The sequence below is a fragment of the Fukomys damarensis genome, unplaced genomic scaffold (assembly GCF_012274545.1).
Source record: "Fukomys damarensis isolate Sample0158 unplaced genomic scaffold, DMR_v1.0_HiC HiC_scaffold_25, whole genome shotgun sequence".
In the NCBI taxonomy this organism is placed as follows: Eukaryota; Metazoa; Chordata; class Mammalia; order Rodentia; family Bathyergidae; genus Fukomys; species Fukomys damarensis.
In genome coordinates this window covers 17201857-17221137 of record NW_022900937.1, presented here as the reverse complement: position 1 = coordinate 17221137, position 19281 = coordinate 17201857, and the positions used below count along the sequence as shown (strand labels likewise).

The window sequence follows — 19281 nt, the reverse complement described above, 5'->3', positions numbered from 1 at the left end:
ACTATGAGGACATAAAAACAGTGAAAACACGATGCCACCCTCCAAGAGCTCACACCCTAAAAACCACAATAAGAGGCGATAAGCAATGTGTGAAATTTTCAAGGTGAAGAAACATGACATTAGGCTTAGAAGGTCGGCAGCATGTAGATCCGTGTGGATATGATGGTACCGGATCTGGGAAGTGACTGGTGAGCAGGATGAAGACAGAACCACAGGAGGACAGCAAGCCACCAGGCAGGAAACAAAGGGTGCAGATTTTGTCTGCAGCAGAAGGTTCACAAAAGATCAGCCAATTGTAGAGTTAAGGAAGGAATAAGGAGCTTAGAGTTCTGGGTGAACCAAAGTAGGGCAAAGGAAAGGACAGAAGAGCCCAGGTGTTCAGGCTGTGGAATGACAAATTCGTTCTGGCCATGGATATTCTGCATGGGCACTTGGCCAGTGCTAAAATCCTAGGGTCGTACACTCAAGCAAAGAAGCTTTGTCCTAAAAATGTCAGACTTTCAACAATATTTAACTAAAATTTCTTCTTCAAAGTTACAAAACTTTATTACATATTCCCCTCATGAAGAACTTCTTCCATCAAGAAACTTTCTGAATTTAAGTAAAATAATTAAAGCTCTCTCTAAAATGTCCTAAAAATCTATATATAGGGACGGGGATTTAGCTCAGTGGCATCATGCATGCCGTGCAAGCGCAAGGCCCTGAGTTCAATCCCTGGTACCAAAAAAACAAAACAAAAAAACAAAAAAACATAATTTTTATGTGTTTCTAGAGTTTATTCCTTTAAAACAAAAAAATTTAAATCTCAAGGTGGCCCTTTTATGTTGTTATTCTTTTTCTCCACTAATCATCTCCTTCTGCTTTTCTGAAAGGGTATTTCTCTATGGAAAAAAAAAAGATTTTTGAAAAAAACTCTTTTAAAATAGACTTACTTCAAACCTGAATGCAACAAAAAAGCTGCTCTGACTGCTGCAGACCTATCAGTGTGATATACCCCTCCAAAGCACCTCCAAGTGCCTCCAGGTTATCATAGTACATAGTTTGAAAACTACTGCTCTAAAATTTTCTGCTTCCTGCACTGGCCATGGTGGCACACACCTGTAATCCCAGCACTCAAGACGCTGAGGCAGGAGGATCGCTGTGCATTCCAGCCCAGCCAGTGCTACTGAGTTTAAGGCCAGCCTGATCTATACAGTGAGATCCTGCCTCCAAAAAATACAAGAAAAAATAAAATTTTCTCCTTCCTCCCTTATGGCATACCAAATATGTGCTAATAAAACTTGAAAAAAAACTCACTTGAGGACATATGAAGAGCCCTTATTTCATTCTGCTTTTCAGAGTTAGTGTTTTCTTAGACCTGCATGATCTCACTGGCATGCGAGCAGTTCTGAGAAAGGGCACTAAAATATCTGGCTCTGCACCGAAGGCCTGCTGCATCACTTTACATACAGCAGAAATTGAAAGGACAGTGCCTGGATTTAATCTGCTAGGCCACCCAAAAGATAAAACACTTACTTAAAAGCAGAGAAGCTTTTGCTTAGATGTGGCTAGACAGACAGAAACACAACTGGATTTTTAAAAGGTTAATGAATAGCAGGACTCTACAAAATACTCTCCATCTGTGAGTCTGTCAGCAACATCTATCTACAGCACAGCCTTTCGGATCTCAGGTGTGCAGGCTGAAGAAGTACAGCCTCTGGCTGGTACACACTTCCACAAGACTGTGCAGGGCCAGGCTGACATCTGCCAGGAGGCCAAGCCACAAGACTGAGGTGCTTCTGGGTATCTGCCACCCTAACCTGAGTACACCCAGATGATGCCAGGTCCCAAACAAAGGAAATATTATAGATACGGCTACGGCTTTTGATATGTCTGTGTGTACCTTAAGGAGTGGAGTAGCCAGGGATTTAGCTCAGTGGTTCGGTGGCCTGCCTTGCAAGCTCAAGGACCTGAGTTCAATCCCTGGTACCAAAAAAAAAAAAAAAAGGAGTGGACACAACGAGTTTCTCATGAACTCATCCACCCAGCTCACTAGATGAACTCATTTACTCTCCTGCCACACATTCATCCACATCCCCACTCCCATCACATAACTGGTAATCCCTCAGCAGCAATAGCAACTTACTTTCAGGGGAACCTTGGCTTTCTAGTCTTAGTTTATTCAGGCGTTCTTCTTCCTAGAATTTAGATAAAATTTCCAAGAACACAGTTAGAATCTCCACGCTTGCAGAAGTCCATATGCTGGATCAGTAATCTGACTCCCTTGAAAGCCATTTCCTCCAGCTGTGTCCAGCACTCCACTGGGGAAAACATCCCAGTTCATGGCACTAAAAAGCCTCACGCTTCCTTGCCAGATGCCCATCCCAGATTCACAGGATAAAACCACTCAGCCGGCTTCCAAATTGCCAAGTAGGCAATCTTGTGATCTTAGAGCTGGCAAATCCACAAGACTTATCACAGCTACAGAAATAAGAGAGAAGTTTAAGGCAGGAAGCAGATTGCTATTTTATTTTTTAAGACTTCGAGATTTGTAATGTTTCCAGAAGCTAAGATTATATCTCCAACATAAGTATGAACTCATATTTAGCTTAATATAGATAGAAATATTCATAAGTATACATAACACTTAATTTAAAAAAAAGAAGAGTTCCTTGGAGAAATGGCTATCCTAAGGCTAGAGAAAGGGATACATGAGATATGCCCCACCGGGGCAGCTTATATAAAAGATCACAAGAAAGGGAGAACTTTAAAAAATAAAAAAGCCGGGCCGGGGATTTAGCTCAGCGGTTCGGTGGCCTGCCTTGCAAGCGCAAGGACCCGAGTTCAATCCCCGGTACCAAAAAATAAAAAAGCCTACCATAATGGAGCTTTTCCCAAAAAGACCAAAAGCCAAGTGAAAGGGCTTCCAATGGCCAAAGCTGGAACAATCTGACCAAGAAAGATTATTTATATCATGAATATTTATTTTGTACTGTGAATTATAAACAAGTGGACAAATACATGAAAGTAGACAAATCTCCCGTGCAGAAAAATTCCAAATAAATTAGGTAGCTATTTCATAGTGAAGGACAGAAGCCTAACTGGTCCTCAAGATCCTATTTCCGGGCCGGGGATTTAGCTCAGTGGTTCTGCTGCCTGCCTCCTATGCACAAGGACCCAAGGTCGATCCCCCCCGCAAAAAAAAAAATCTTGTCTCCATGGCTATATCCTAGGGTCCTTACTAACCTTGGCTCTGAGCTCCATTTCCGCATCAGATTCATCCAGCCAGCGATCAAAGTCAGGGGCCAAAAACAGCGGACGCTTCTCCTGCTTGGTAAGTCGTTCCCACCACTGACTCACCTTCTTCTGTATGGTAATGTTCACCTGCCTCTGGGTCAGTCTGTAAACCGGCTAGGAGAGAAAGTAAGACAGTGAAAAGGCCTGCCACATTCCCTAAAAGTGCAGAGAAGGGCCGGGAATTTAGCTCAGTGGTTCCAGCGCCTGCCTCACAAGCACAAAGGCCTGAGGTTCAATCCGCCGGTACCAAAAACAAAAAGTGCAGAGAAGCTACACAGCATGCTCACTCTCTGCCTTCTCTGGTCCTGCAAGCCTGATGCAAACATAGTATCGACACTGACGGCTGACACAGAGAACAACTGCCAAAAACAGCAGGGTCTTTCCCTGGTGGTGGTCCAGCTCGTTGTCTCTCTCCAGGGCCCCTCCCTATGTCTCCCAGGTAAGCCTGGTAACAGGTTATCTCCCCCTTATTCCAGTGCTAATGCTCTCAAAACAAGGAGCCCTGCACTGGGAAGTCAAAAAACTCAAACTCCTAAAGCTGGGTGTGGTGGCGCACGCCTGTAATCCCAGCACTCAGGAGGCTGAGGCAGGAGGATCGTTGTGAGGTCGAGACCAGCGTGGGCTACATAGTGAGTTCCAGGTCAGTCTCAACTACACAGTGAGACCCTGTCTGAAAAAACAAAAAACAAACAAACAAAAAACACCTCAAGCCCCCAAAGCTAAGAAACTGAGGTGTACCATCTGTGGGTTTCTTTCTCTTTTAAACAAGCTTCCTCAGGTTCTGAGAGAAGGGAAACTTCAATTACATTTCCATCACTCTTTCCAAACGCCAGCTGCCTCAGCCCTGTCTGCTTCCTAGATGTCTCACTGCCCCTGCAGCAAAACCATGAATGCAACCCTGCTGTGGGCTTCAAGCACCCTAGGAACTCTACTCTCAGCAGGTGCCACACTCCTCTGTCATCCCTAAAATCAGAGAACAGAGCTGCAAGGAACCCTAGCGATCACTTCAATCTTTCATTCAATGCAGAAGAAAAATGGAACTCAAAGAAGCAATTCACTGAGGTTCACACTGCTAAGAGGCAAAGCCTGGATTCAACTCAGGTTCTCTGACATTCTCATTCCTCTGCACCTTGCAGCTAAAACCGAGGCACGGTTCCAAAATAAAAAACCGTATTATTGCTGGGCGTAGTGGCACACACCTGTAATCCCAGCACTCGGGAGGCTGAGGCAGGAGGATCACTGTGAGTTCGAGACCAGCCTGGGCTACATAGTGAGTTCCAAGTCAGTCTCAACTACAGTCAGACCCTGTCTCAAAAAAAAACAAAAAAAAAACAAAACCCAAACCAAACAAAAAAACCGTATTATTCCCATTTGCTTTTTACCTTCTCCCTGTGACCTGAGCTCCTTATTTCACTAACTACTAGCATTTATTTCCTAAAATGGAAATGGTAAGTGAGAAAGAAAAGAACATACCTCTGGCTTCACAAGGTCTAAGAACTCCAAGTGAAATTCATAGACATTGTCTCCTTTGGCACCATGTCCCTGAGCTATAAAGAAAGAAATGTTGGTTACCACGAACTGGAGCTGATCAAGGCCACCCAAAAGTCAGCTTGGTGCAATTCTTTCAAAAGTATGCCAATATTGGGCCAGGGATTTAGCCCAGTGGTTCTGTCACCTGCCTTGAAAGCACAAGGTCCCGAATTTGATCTCCAGTACCCACCCCCAAAAAAGTAGGCAAATATCAATGGTTCCTGTCAAAATATGTAGGAGCTTGTGAGCTAGATAGAGCCAGATAAGTCAAATCCTGGACCAAAAATTTATCTCTGTATATCCTCTGACGCTGTTTCAGACTGTTTATTTAATCTTTCCAGTGCTATCCAGTACAATTAATAGGCAGGAAAAAGAATATAAAAGGCAAAGCCAAAGGTACCACATAGATACCAATTTAACTTTCACATTTAGTGATTCTAAATGCAGATTAGAGAAAAGCCAGGTGGGTGCACCATCCTGACTACGGGAAGAGAGATGGTGGATACACAGGAATGCTGGGTCATCTCAAAGACAAATCTTAATCTAATATCTCCCAATCAGGGGGACAGAATGAAAGCAGAAGTTGACTTCTTCTCTGGCACATCCAAAGGAACAAGGAAAGAGAAATACAATCTCAGCTGTGGTGGGACAGGTAGGATTGGGAGGAGGATCCCTGGCCTGGCCATGACCCCACCCCTCTGCCTCAACAAGGCTCCTTTCCCAAAGCAATCAGGTGCACCTTAGGGGCTCTGCTTCAGCTACTGTTTGGTTTCTCCCTGGGATTCTCTTCCCTCATCTGATCCTATGTAGTAAAACCTGCCTAGTAAGTGCTATGAGTGGCTAATATTCTCTAAGATCATAAACTCCTTGGGGTGGGACAGTCTATAAGCTCTAAGTGGCAAAATATACCTCAATCATTTAAACTTCCTTTCAAGTGCACATACAGTGGTTCAATGCACATACAATTCTCTTGCAACCAGAACCATGAACAAATTCTATGACCAGAATCGTGGAAAGAATTAAATTCATGAGGGCTGGGGATTTGGCTCAGTGATTCTGGCACCTGCATCACAAGGGCAAGGACCAGAGTTCGATCCCCAGTACAAAAAAAAAAGAATTAAATTCATGAACCAAGGTACCACTGTATCGCTCAAAAAGCCTCAGCTGCTACCACCATTACTGTCATCTTGAAAAGCAGACACAAATGCCAGACTGCACTTCCTTAGCAATTAAGGAAGGAAGGACAGCAGCATCCCACATAAAGAAGCAACCTCGCTCTCTTTAGAGAGCCCAGGAACAGGCGTGGAGAGGGCAGGGAGAACACAGGCCACTGATATCAGAGCTGGAACAACTCAGGCAACAACAGCGTTGCTCAAACTGGTCTGCAGATTGGTTATCAGGGAGCCAGTCTCACCAAGCCAATTACTGCTGCTTCTTTTCATTGTAACTTTTTTCAAAAGCAGGGTATCCTGGACTCTAGTCCTGCTACACAAGCTCAGTGGCTGTGTGTACATCTGCGGTCACAGCTGCAGCAGAGACAAGTATCATTCGAAGGGACCATATCTAATTCTTCATGTTTCTCAGTCTGGGTCCGTGAACCCCTGAAAGCCACATATTCAGGTGACCAGTGGTCAGAGAGACAGATTATAACCCAACACTTTCATTTTCTAGGGTCAGAAAAGTTATTAACTTGTCTAAGGCAGTGTCAGAATTCAAGCTGAAGGAAAGATCTCCAGATTTCTAGCCCAGGATTCCACCTGCCAGCACTTAGAGTCTTTCCAAGGGAAAAGCGGGGCTTTAAACAAATTCTTTTTCTTTTCTGATCATATTTTCAAAACAATTAAGTTTATACCAAGACTCTCAAAGGGGTAAACATCAATAAAAAATGAGTTAAATAAAAATAAAGGGAAGCCACCAACATGCCTTCACTGTGGAGAGCGGCAGCACGTGCCTGGTGACTGACCTTTGAAATGCAGCACATTTTCAGTGATGCTGATCGCAGGGTTCTGTGAAGAGGCAAGGACAGAAGAAGGCATTTTAATGAGGAGAAAATGAAATTAAACTGGGAGCCTCTTCTCCCCATCTTCCCCTTGGGAACTCACCCTCCACCCTATGCCTCCCCCAGAGAATCCATTCAGTGGTTATGCGCATCTCTGCTGAAGGTCTATTTCCCTCCACACCTATGACACCTATCTAGGATGCAGGCCCTGGGTACTAAATCAGTCCATTCTGCCCTTGATCTTAACCAAAGGCCGAGGAGCAATTAAATCAGTCCATTCTGAAAAAGGCAAATCATGCAGGGGCTGGTGTGGGAGTATGGAAAATAAACACACAGATCTCTGAGACTCATTCCATAAGAAGCACTACAGAAAAATCTAATGGAACAGGTGAGTCATTTCCTGTGTGAAGATTTTGTCAAACAGTGATAAAGGAACATACACTCATGACCAAGACTGCTGGCAGTAAGTGCTACAGAGAACTCAACTCAGTGGGAATGGAACAGTTGAGAAAACTACACCAAAGGTGAGACCTGTACTGCAACATGAAAGCCCCACGAATTCCAACAAGGTGAGGATTACAGCTAGCTCAACAGAAGCGCACAACAGTGCCTGTGGTTCTTACTTAGCCTCAGGCACCAGACTCTCTTAAAGCCCCAAACAAACCAAAGCTAGAAGAGATTGAAATTCTCCAAAGTGAAAAAGAAAAAAAAAATCTCCAAAGTGTTCATTTATTCTCAGAAGTTACTAGAGATCTTTAGCCACATAATCTAAAGTGAAATTACTCAACTTTTTTCTCACCTCCTACGTCTTCCCGGTGTCAGAATTGGCTCATTTCTTTTTCCCCTGGAGACCCAGCACTCTGGCTCCACCACTCATCAAGGAAACCACCAAGGTAAGAAAGCCTGGAGCGGGGGCACATCCTGATACTGTGCGCAAGGCCAGGGTAGGAGAGTGGAGACTGAGGGACTGTGGGCTCAGTGGGGAGCACTGAGCTAAACTTCAGTGAAAAGCTTCCAGCTAAGAAGCTGGCAGGAAGGGGCCAGATCCTAGGTGATCTTCCCTGAGGCAGGAAGAGGAGCTGCGGAAGTGCACCTCATAGGGCTCCATTTCCAGGCAGATGGTTCCCCAGCAAGAGAAACTGACCAGAAAGACTACAGTTCTCTGATGTCTTGCTGGTAAGTTTCCTATCTGTGTTACTTGTGTTCCTCACACCCTAATTCACTTGGAAGAAAAGTAAGAAGTTCACTAAGCATTCCTTTCTTGGGGGGGGTTGGTTTTTTGAGGTAGGGTCTCACTATGTAGCCCAGGCTGGCCTCAAACTCACAGCCATCCTCCTGCCTCAGCCTCCCAAGTGCTGGGATTACAGGCGTGCACCATGCCTGGCCCACTAAACATCTCTGTGAACCAAGAATTTCAGGGGTGAACTCAGCAATAATGGGACAGCTCCAGCCCAGCAGTATACTGGCCATGTCAGGTTCTGCATCTCCAGATGTGGTGGTAGTAGAGGGTTATCTTTCAGTTTAAAAAGTTTATGTCAGCTGGGTATGGTGGTGCACACCTACAATCCCAGCACTAGGGGAGGCTGAGGCAGGAAGATCACAAGTTCAAGTCCTGCCTGGGCAATTTGGCAAGACCCTGTCTCAAAATGAAAAATAAAAACTGGGGATGTAGTTCAGTGCAAAAGCCCAGTACAATCCCCAGTACAAAAAAAAGGTTTGTTCCAGAAATACGTTCAAAACTAGAGACCCAAAATTTTTAAATGTTTTAATTTCTAAATTTTTGTTTGCCTCACAAAATGATTTAGTGTTCCTTCTCCCTCTCCTCAGGAAATATATAGTTCTGCTATGCTAGCCAGCCTTCAAAACAGCTCCCAGCGGACCTCATCCCCAGAACTGTACCTTCCTGGAGTCCCCACCCAGTAAACAGCAAGGCTGGTCTGGGTAATCAACAGAATACTGAGCAAGTGCCACAGTTTGGAACTTCAATGACCCAAAGGCCCAAAGGCTATAAAGCTTGGTCCCTGGCCAGGGGCACACTTTGAGAGGTGGGGCCTGGAGGAGTCAGGTCAATGAGGAGAGACCTTGAGAGATGCTGGCAACCAGAACCTGCCCCTCTTCTCTCTCTTTTTTTGGTTTTTTGAGACAGGGCCTCCCTATGTAGTTGCGACTGACCTCCTGGAACTCATTGTGTAGCCCAGGCTGGTCTCGAACTCACAGCGACCCTCCTGCCTCACCCTCCCGAGTGCTGGTATTACAGGCGTGCGCCACTACGCCCGGCTGCCTCTCATCTTTTGAGGTTAGATCGGTGATGGCAAACCTTTTAGAAGTTTTAATGATAACATCGCTTCTAGGCCTTTTGGCTAAGATCAAGTGTAGAACTTTTAATGATAACAAACAGCCAACTGCAGCACACGTGCCATGGGTTAGCCACCACTGGGTTAGATGACAGATGGCATTGCAGCATGCACACAGCCTCTCGCGTGCTCACTCTGGGGGAAGACAAACCCAACATCGTGAAAATACCCAAGGAATTCATTCAGTGCAGAGCCTGACGTGAAGAATTTAGATGTAGGCCCCAAACTACCAGCAAAGTAAGACATTCTTGATGTGGACGCTCAGGCCATCCAACAACCTCAGCCACAGCTAATACCTGCCTACACCCTCACGAGAGAGCCAAAGCAGAAACACCCACAAAGCTCTCACTAAAGTCCTGACCCAATAATAATACTGCTGTTTTTAAGCAATACATGCGGGGTGACTTGTCATGAAGTGATATGGGTTTCTCTGAAGTCTGGCAGGACTCCTCAGTGAAGTGAACTGAAATTCAAATTGTCCTTACGGAAAGATTAAATATGACAGCTACCAGAATATCAGTTTTTTTCTCTCTTTGATTAAAAATTATCTCTATTTTCTAAGAATTATCATCTCATCTGGATAAAATGAGGGCCGGGGATTTAGCTCAGTGGTTCTGCCACCTGCCTCTCTAAGCCCAAGGACCCAAGTTTGATCCCCGGTACCAAAAAAAAAAAAAAAAAAGAATGTGGTCATCTGGATAAAATGAAATATATCCATTTAAAAAATTATTTAATTTTAATATTCTTTTAACTTTTTTTAGATGGATCTCACTGTTGCTCAGGTTAGCCTTGAACTCCTGAGCTCAAGTAATTCTGCCTCGGCCTCTCAAATATCGAGACTATAGTTTCATGGCACTGTGCCCAGCTAGTTTAACTTTATAATGTCTATAACTTCTATGGTTATGTCTTCTGTTTCATTAGAGGTTATGTTTTGTGTCTTAATTTTATCAAGAGATTTATCAGGTTGTCTTTCAAAAACTTTAGTTTTATTCTCTGTAATTGTACTTTCTATTTCAGTTCTTCATTATTTCCTCCCTCAAATTCTTGGGAGAATTTGCTTTTTTCTCCCTAAATTTCATGAAACAGAGATTCAAAGGTCACTAATCTTTAGACTTTATTCTTCTGTAGTAGAAGCATTTAAGAGTATAAATTTCTGGCCAAATCCTACTCTGGCTCAAAAGCTCTGAATGTAGTATTTTTATTTTCATTCAGTCTATAATAATGCCTAGCTTCCATTATTAATTTTTCTTTGAAACATGGATTAAGAAGTATCTAGCCGGCTGAGGCAGGAGGATTGCTGTGAGTTGGAGACCAGCCTGAGCTACATAATGAGTTCCAGGTCAGTCTCAACTACATAGTAAGACCCCGTCTCAAAAAACAAACAAACAAATAAAACAAAACAAAACAAAAAATAGTATTTCATAGACTGGGGGTTTAGCTCAGTGGTTCTGCCGCCTACCTTGTAGGTGCAAGGTCCCAAGTTTGATCCCTGGAACCAAAAAAAAAAAAAGTATTTCATAATTTCCAAACACATGGGATTTTCCTTGCTATCCTTATGTTAATACAATGTTACCTCATTTTTTGAATGCTTTTGTTTGTAAACAATTTGGTTCTCAAATAGGAGCATTTGCCAAAATTTTGTTTTTGTTTGCATACTTCACATCAGATGACAAATGCAACTGCAGCCATCATTCCCACACAAACACGGTCATCTTTTCCAAAATCATAAAACAGATTAAATTTGTGAACTGAGGTACCACTGTATCCACCTTAATTGCACTGTGACCAGTGAACATTTTCTGTTTAAATGTTCTGTGTAAACTTAAAAAGAATGTGTGAGTGGGTAGGTGTAGTACTCTATATATGTACATTGGGTTTGCTGTTAATTAGTTTACATAATCCATATCCTTAGTAGATTTTTTTAAGGGGGAAAGGTTTATTTGGCTTACAGTTCATAGAAGTTTCAGTCCATAATCGGCTTGCTTCAGGGCAAGGTGGCAGAGTGGGCAGCAGTTCATGGCAGTGGAAGACAGCAAAAGCAACAAGAGTCCTTACTGGATTTTGATCTTCTTATTCTATTTATTTTTCAGAAATCATACTATATTTTTCCATTTCTGCTAGTACTTTTATTAATTTACATATTATCAAGGCTTTGTTACTGGTGCATATAACTTTAATATAGTTGTATCTGCCTGCTAGGCATGGCATGCATACCTGTAATCCTAGCACTTGAGAAGCTGAGGCAGGAGGATCACCACAAGTTTAAGGCCAGCATGGGCTTCCTAGTGAGTTCAAAACCAGTCTGAACTTCCTGGTACATTGCAACCTTTATCGTTATGAACTCAACTTTTAGTATCTAAAAATACATTTTGCTTAGAAATCTATTTTATGTGATACAACCACATCTATACCAGAGAGGGTCTGCATTTGCTTCTACCAAGCACCAAGAGGCCCTGCTGGTCGAGACCACTTAAAAAAAATTCATAGCTTGAGAGGTTTGGATTTCCTAAATTGTGTGGATTAGAGCTGCATAGCCTTTTACAAACCAACTGATCATTTTAACGTCTCAAGGGCTTTTTCTTCTATTTTATCAGTAACTGAGGCTAGGGGATAGGATGGGTTTACTTCTAGTTAACCAGAACTCTGTAGTCTCTTGAAGTACAATTTATAAGGAAGATGATTTCCTATTACATATCTGAATTTCAGTAGGTACTGGGCTTCTGACCTTACTTCTAATCCCCTGCACCTTACTGGGCTTCTGGAACTGAAGTTCAAGTTCACATAGTCAAGCAAATGTTCCGAAGGCAAAAGAAGTTCCAGAGTTAGCTCGAGCTCCCACCTTCATTTCTACCTGTTGACTTTCCAATGTTTTTATTCAACATTCTTTGTTGTTAACAGAAAGGCTGATGTTTTACTACAGTGAGGATTATGCCTTTGCTTATGAAAAGTGGGTGTGGCAAAGGGAGAAATACAGCTCTCAAGTCAGCCAGCGCTAGGTTCATATTCTAGTGACATCATTTTTTATTTCTGTTACTGACTTTCAAATGTATGGCTGTTTTGTTTTCTTTTTTTGTACCAGGGGATCGAACTCTGGACCTTGCACTTGGAAAGCAGGAGGCGGCACCACTGAGCTAAATCTCTGGCTATAGCTGTTATTTTAAAATGATAAAGCCATTTACAAGACTATTCTGAGAATTAAATTATAATAACATACAATGAGTACGCAAAGTGGTCGGTACTCATATTACTGTTACTTTTCTTTCTCTGGCTAAGTGTCCTAAGCTCCCATGCCTGCTGGACAATATCTTTTCAAGTCCAGGTCAAATGTTAATTCCCCTTTCCTCCTCCTTACCTCCATCATCAGAATTAATAGCTTCCTTACTATTCTATTTCACCTTTATTATATCACTTTTTTTTTTTTTTTTTTTTTTTGGTACCAGGGATCAAACTCAGGACCTTGTGCTTTTGAGGCATGAGGCAGAACCACTGAGCTAAATCCCTGGCCCCTATTTTATCACATATTACATAGTAATTATTGTTTATTGGTTTATCTGCTCCCATTAGAGTTCTGTCACAGCAATGACTCTCTTTCTCTTCATCTCTATATCCTTATTGTCTTAATAACTGCTTAGAGAACTGAGTTAAACCAATTAACGCACATTTTCATAAGCTCTGACATAACTACAAAGAATTCCATGAACTTTCTGGTACCTAACCTTTTAGACCTAGGACTTCTTTTCGCATCCAGATCATCCAGATTGTGTGTGTGTGTGTGTGTTTGTGTGTGTGTGTGTTTAAGATGGCAAGTTCAAGCCCAGCCTGGGCAACTTAGTGACTTAGCATGACCCAATCTCAACATTAAAAATTCTTAAAAGTTCTGGAGATGTTGCTCGCTCAGAAGGTCTGGGTCCAATTTCCAATACAGTCAATCAGCAGACTTGAGACTTCAGTCTTCAAAAGTTCAGCTTTTGGCTGGCATATGGAAGTTTGGCTATCCTCCATCCCCCTAACCAATGAAGTGGTTCACCATGTCTAGACTGTGCAAGGTGATTTGTGGTAAACATCATCTCCCAAGGAGTCTGGAATTCTGGTACATGCTAGGCACAGATTACCTAAGTAATCAGCCCTCCAAAACTCATGGGTACTGAACTTCTAACGGCTTTCCTGGGCAGACACAATGCACATACATTATTGCTGTTTTGTTTTTGTTTTTGCTAGAGAACGGGCACTGATTTTCCTTTTAAAACCACTCTATTAAAATTTATTATCAGGCTGGGGATTTAGCTCAGTGGTGCCTCCACCTGCCTCACAAGCACAAGTTCCCAGTACCAAAATAAAAATAAATAAATAAAAATCTATTACCATCCTTATTTTTTTGGATGTTCAACTGTCACAAATTTGGGAAATGAAAAGCCCTTCAAACTAGCTCCTCTGTTGTCCCAACATGATCTTGGATCCTTTGAGAATGTCATGCTTTCTCTGGCACAGACATGGAATAATCAGCCACTTCTTCATGAAGCCTGAGTTTCTTTTGTGGAAAATGGTAATTTAGAAGTCATTGTCTAGACATCTGGAAGTGTATCAGTGTTCATCTTTTAGTGGTCTGGTCAGGAACTTTTTAAATCATGATGTCATACTGAAATTTCCAATTCAAATTTACTATTAAGGAGCTTCTTTTACCTTTTGCTATTTAATATTTGTATCTCTTCCAGTAAAAACCTTGATTCCTGGGCCAGGGATTTGGTTCAGTGATCCTGGCGCTGCCTTGCAAGCACAAAGACCTGAGTTTGATTCCTGGTACCAGAAAAACCCCCAAAAAACAAAAACCACCATGATTCCTAACAACTTTGATACATTGACTTGTTCCATCCTTAAAAACCAGTTTCTAGCCAGGTGCATGGCACATGCCTGTAATCTCAGCACTCTGAGAAGCTAAGGCAGTAGGATCACAAGTCCAAGCCCAGAGTGGTCAATTTAGCAAGACTTTGTCTCAAAATTGAAAAAAAAAAAAGGTCTGGAGGGCCAGGGATTTTGCCTAGTGGTTCCAGCGCCTGCTTCACCAGCACAAGGACCCAAGTTTGATCCCTGGCACCAACAAACAAACAAACAAACAAACAAACAAAAAGGACTGGGAATGTAGCTCAGTGCAAAAGCCTTGGTTCAATCCCCAGTACTGAAACAAAAAGCTGTATCAGTGTCTTCATTAACTACAAACCTAATTCTAATTATAACATTTACTTGTAGAAGGTTTGTTTGTTTTTTGGGGTTTTGTCTTTAGAATACATTCTAAAGGAACAATGTTAAATGTTATTTATTTGTATTATTGTTGTCAATTAGATATAGTTACACTTGATTCTGTTTCTATTTAATTTCAAGATTTGCTTTTTTATTGGAAGTTTACTTCTGAATGTATAAAATACTCATATGTTCACAGTTAAAGTTTGTAGAAAGGTATCCCCAGAAGTCCTACTCTCAAACCCACCCTCCCCAACCACATTCCTATTCCCCTTCTATAGGTAACCATTTCATGAGCTTTGGGTTCATCCAACTTCTGTATCTGTGTGTGCTCTGCAAAAGATGAACAAATCCTTTCAGCTATCTTTATAACCCTTTCTTTTTACCTGAAAGGTAGCACACATTCTTCTGCACTTTGCTTTTGTCACCTAGGTGAACCCTTACCAGTTCATGGAGATCCTACTCATTCTTTTAACAGTTGCACAGTGCTCAAGTGAGTGTAGGAACCACTACATACCTTGTTCTAATTCCCCTTTTTGGATCCAAACTCAGCCTGTATAAAAAGTACAGCTCAAGGTTCACATCATTTAGAAAGCATGTCTTCCTTGGCCAGTAATCACTCTCCTCTGAACTCCAAGAACACGGCCTATCCCACTGACTTCTCTGCTCCTACCCTTTCCTTGACCAAGAAAAATGTGTGTAAATGTCATCTATGTTTCTCCAGTGCTGGGGGATCAAGCCCACACAATCTCACACATGCTAACTATACATTCTACCCACTGAGCCACTCCCTAAACTCCTAAATTTATTTTTAAACCCACTCTGATGTAGTTTCCAGGCCATACACCCGACTACGGCTGTTATCTTATGTGTGTGCTGCTAAACCTGAAAGACACATATCTAGCCTCATCTCATGTAACCTTAGACACAGCCCAGAACACCCCACCAAAATGCTCTCCTCTCCTGGCTTCTGGAACACCACAGCACACTCTCCTTGAGTGTGCCTCAAGGACTGCTCCTTCTTGGTCTCTTCTGCTGTTCTTTCTCCTCTATCAACTTCTCACCATCTAAATGCTTTAGCACTCAATCCTGGGCTGCTTCTTTTCTGTCAGTTTATTAATATGGGATCACTATTCTGTAATGACTGGCCTCCTAAGGGTCATATCAAACCCACAATACTTTCGAGAGATGCTGAGAAAATGTTGGTTTTATTAACTTTTAATTTGAGTTTACTACCAAGTACTTTCCACCTAAAGATTTTGCAGTAGCTGTTCTTTCCTTAAAATATTCACACCCCACCAGTCTGCACACTCCGGTTTCTATTCAAATACTCCCTCCTAAGAGGCCTTCCCTGACTCAACTCCCCAGAGGCCATTCTCCTAATCTCCTCCTCTCTCAGGCTCTCCCAGAGCCATCCACCCAAAATGCAGATCCCCTGTCATCAATTCCAATGCCCTGCCTGAGAGCCCACATGTTCCAGACTGGATGTGTTCTCCTGGGCAGAAGTTCATGCATAGTAAACCCAACTTGCTTAACTACAAGGTGCTGCTGATGGTCTCCTGTTGGACGGAACTGACAGTATGAATAGGACAAAAAGAACTCTCTCACTAAGTAAAAAATATTTGAATAAGTATGTATATGTATCACAGAATGGTCGTTATGTTTCCCTTCTGCTCCGCTATCATCCACATAGCAGTCAGAATAATTTGTTTTAAAACACAAATCCTAAGAAGTCACCGTTCTTAGGATTCAAGAGGTTAAACCTCTTCGTTTCCCATTGCTCTTACAATGAAATCCAACCTTCCTCCCATAGCAACAAGACTTCACATGACCTACATCTTGCAAACCCCCCAACCTCATCTCCTCTTTCTCCTGACTCATTACACTCCAAACACACTAATTTCCCTTCTCTTCCAGGAACCCATCAAGCCCTGGCCTGTCTTTAAACCTGTGAACTTGTGAGAATGTCTACCCCAGCTTGCTTGCTTTCCATTCCTGTGGCCCAGGAGATGAAACCCAGGGCCTTGCCCATTCCAGTGAGCTACACTATATCCCAGCCCTCCCGCCAGCTTTCTGCATAACTCATATTTCCCTTCCAGCTGCATTTAGCTCGAACCTTACTTCCTCAGTGAAGCATTCTCTGACCTCTCTATTTCACTACCACCTTTTCTTCCTACATAGCACTTATCTAGGTAATTGTGTGATTTACTAACTTATCTGCTGTCTGAATGCCTCTACCTGATCACAGTATCTTTACAGGTACTGCTTGCCATAGAGAATACAGTACTCAGCCTGTGCCTGAACCATTCCTTGCAAGTGCTCAACAGTTATTATTTAGTTTACTCGTTTGTGAGTGCTTTTGTACTGTGGTAATAATACTCAGTTTAGGTTTAATGACTTTCTGTTATCAAATATTCCAAGCAATCAGCCAGTCATCAAAAAATGTAGTAAACACCACCACGTGGATCACTTCCACATTAGCACTGCACTTTATTCACCTCAGTTTTTTAAGAGATGAAACAGATACGTGTGTAATTACACAATTACACAGTCCCACTCCTCCCACTCCCCCACTACCTCACCTCATCCTTGCAGACTGCCACTGTTCCAGGACGAAGGTCATCACTCCCGCCGGACATCTCTATTCACTTACAGCGTGCTGGGTACTCTTCACCACACATGCCATTATTTGACATGCTACAGAAGTAGCTTCATGGTGCTTATACTTTTTTACTTGAGATACAGTATTTCTAAACTTTGACTGTATATAGATGGTCCTGTCTCAGAGTGCCAGTATAAACATGCCACAGTTTGCCCATTTTATTGATAAAAATGAAAGGCTGCCCATTTTGTGTTATAATGAACATCACTGTGTGCATACAGAAGAGCTTCTCTAAGGAGTGAAACTTCCAAGTCATGGGACATGTACATCTTCAACTTCACTACAAAGCCCCCCTCTATTCTCCTCATCAGTTGTTACAATTAACTCCCAGCCGCTAACAAAAGTCTCATCGCCAGACATCTTCACCAATAGTTTGGTAATGTCAGACCTTTTCATTTTTCCCAATCTAAATAGTACCTTGTCATTTAAATTTACATCTCCTAATTATAACTGAGATTAAGCTTCTTTTCAGGTTTATTGGCCATTTTTGTCCCCTTTTACTCTGACCTGCTTACGTTTCTGTCCTTTTTCTACTGGATAATATACCTTTTTATTATTATTCATCTACAAGTTTTTTTAAATAATTAAGATGATGCCAATGTGGAGGTGCACACGTATAATCCCAGCACTCTGGGAGGCTGAGGCAGGAAGACTGCGAGTTCTAGTCCAGCCTGGACAATTTAGCAACTTAACAAAACCATTTCTCAAAATAAAATATAAAAAAGGACTGGAGATGTAGCTCAGCACAAAAGCCCTGGGTTCAATCCTCAGTACCACAAAAAAAAAAAAATCAGGATGCTTGTCATTTGTTAGTGATATACACTGCAAATATGCTTTTCAAGTTTGCCTTGTTTGTCAATCTTTTTCTTTAGGGTTTGTGTTTAGTGTTTAAAGACACTCTTCCTTGTGCCAGTATCACAAAGATAGCCTCTTGTATTTCCTTTTAGTAGTTGTGCCTTATGCATTCAGGTCATAAAGCCACCTGAAACTGATTTTTGTGAATGTCATAAGGCCACATCTCATCTTATCTTTCTGCCATCTGGGATTGCCAAGCACTTCAATCCAGTTTCCTGGCTGGCTTTTCCTCTCCCCATGAGTCTGTAAGGCCATCTTGGTTGTACGGTAAATTCTCATATATGGACAGGTCTGCCAATACACTCTGTTCTAGCCCATTGTTTTTTTGTACCTGTCTCTCTCACCTAAGGTTTAGTGTTATATCATAATAACACTTAAAAAGCATGGTACAATTTACAAAGCATTTTCAAATCCACTAACCATTATCCAACTCAAACTTCAAAACAGCCCTGTGACTTAGGTAGTATTACTCACATTTACTCAAATGCAGACACTGAGGCTCAAAAGTTAAGTGAATTATCTGTGGTTACAAGACAGTAAGAGAAAGCACGGACCTCACCTCACACCTTCAGTTGCTACTCTTCCCACCAGACTGACAGGTAAGGATAAGAACAGTATCTCTCAAACAGCTCCCAAACAAAGCTATGAACTTCATCCACATATAATTCAAACAAACAAAAACCTCCATAAAGGAACACATGCTCTAATCCTATGGCCGCCTGGAATAAAACTCTATATGCTGCCTGCCTCAGAAGAATAAGGTCCTGAGTTCAATCCCCAGTAACAGAAAAAAGAAAAAAACTGCGGAAAGAAACCCTGCCCCGACTGCCTCCTTGCTACTGGGCACCTCAAGTTCAAAGCCAGCACTCAAAGCTGGACCATGCTGTTCTCCTATCGGACATAAACTATCTCATAGAACATCAATGTCAGACAGATGATTCTGAAACCTGGACAAAAGTCTACAAAGCCAATTTCGTAATAATTCTGTGTACACACAGACATACCCATATCAAACACTATGCCATCTACACATACCAAACTCCCTCTCTCCCTCTCTCTGCCAAACTACAATTTCCCTACCAGTTAAGTTTTTTTGCCCTGCTAGTCTCTCCTCCTTATAGTTAAGATTATTAAAATGGGCTTGTAATCCCGGCATTCTAGGAGGCTGAGGCAGGAGGATCATAACTTCAAGACCAGCCACCAATGATGAATGTAACTACTGTATACCTAAAAAGTACCAAAAAAACTTAGTGGGGAAAAAAAAAAGACCAGCCTGGGAAACTCAGCAACTAAGTGAGACCCTGTCTCAGAATTTAAAAGAATAAAAGGTTTGGGGCCGGGGATTTAGCTCAGCGGTTCGGTGGCCTGCC

The 19281-nt window shown here is 42.2% G+C and overlaps 1 protein-coding gene across 1 annotated transcript in view; it reads right to left on the bottom strand.

Moving 5' to 3' along the window:
* Nucleotides 1-19281, bottom strand: part of Hacd3 (3-hydroxyacyl-CoA dehydratase 3) — a 35966-nt gene that overhangs the window by 13640 nt on the left and 3045 nt on the right. Inside the window, exons 2-5 of the mRNA XM_010643255.2 lie at nucleotides 6770-6812; nucleotides 4750-4823; nucleotides 3226-3390; nucleotides 2126-2177 (exon numbers count right to left, since the gene is read on the bottom strand). Of these exons, the coding sequence (XP_010641557.1) occupies nucleotides 2126-2177; nucleotides 3226-3390; nucleotides 4750-4823; nucleotides 6770-6812 (334 nt within the window). The remainder of the gene's footprint in view (nucleotides 1-2125; nucleotides 2178-3225; nucleotides 3391-4749; nucleotides 4824-6769; nucleotides 6813-19281) is intronic.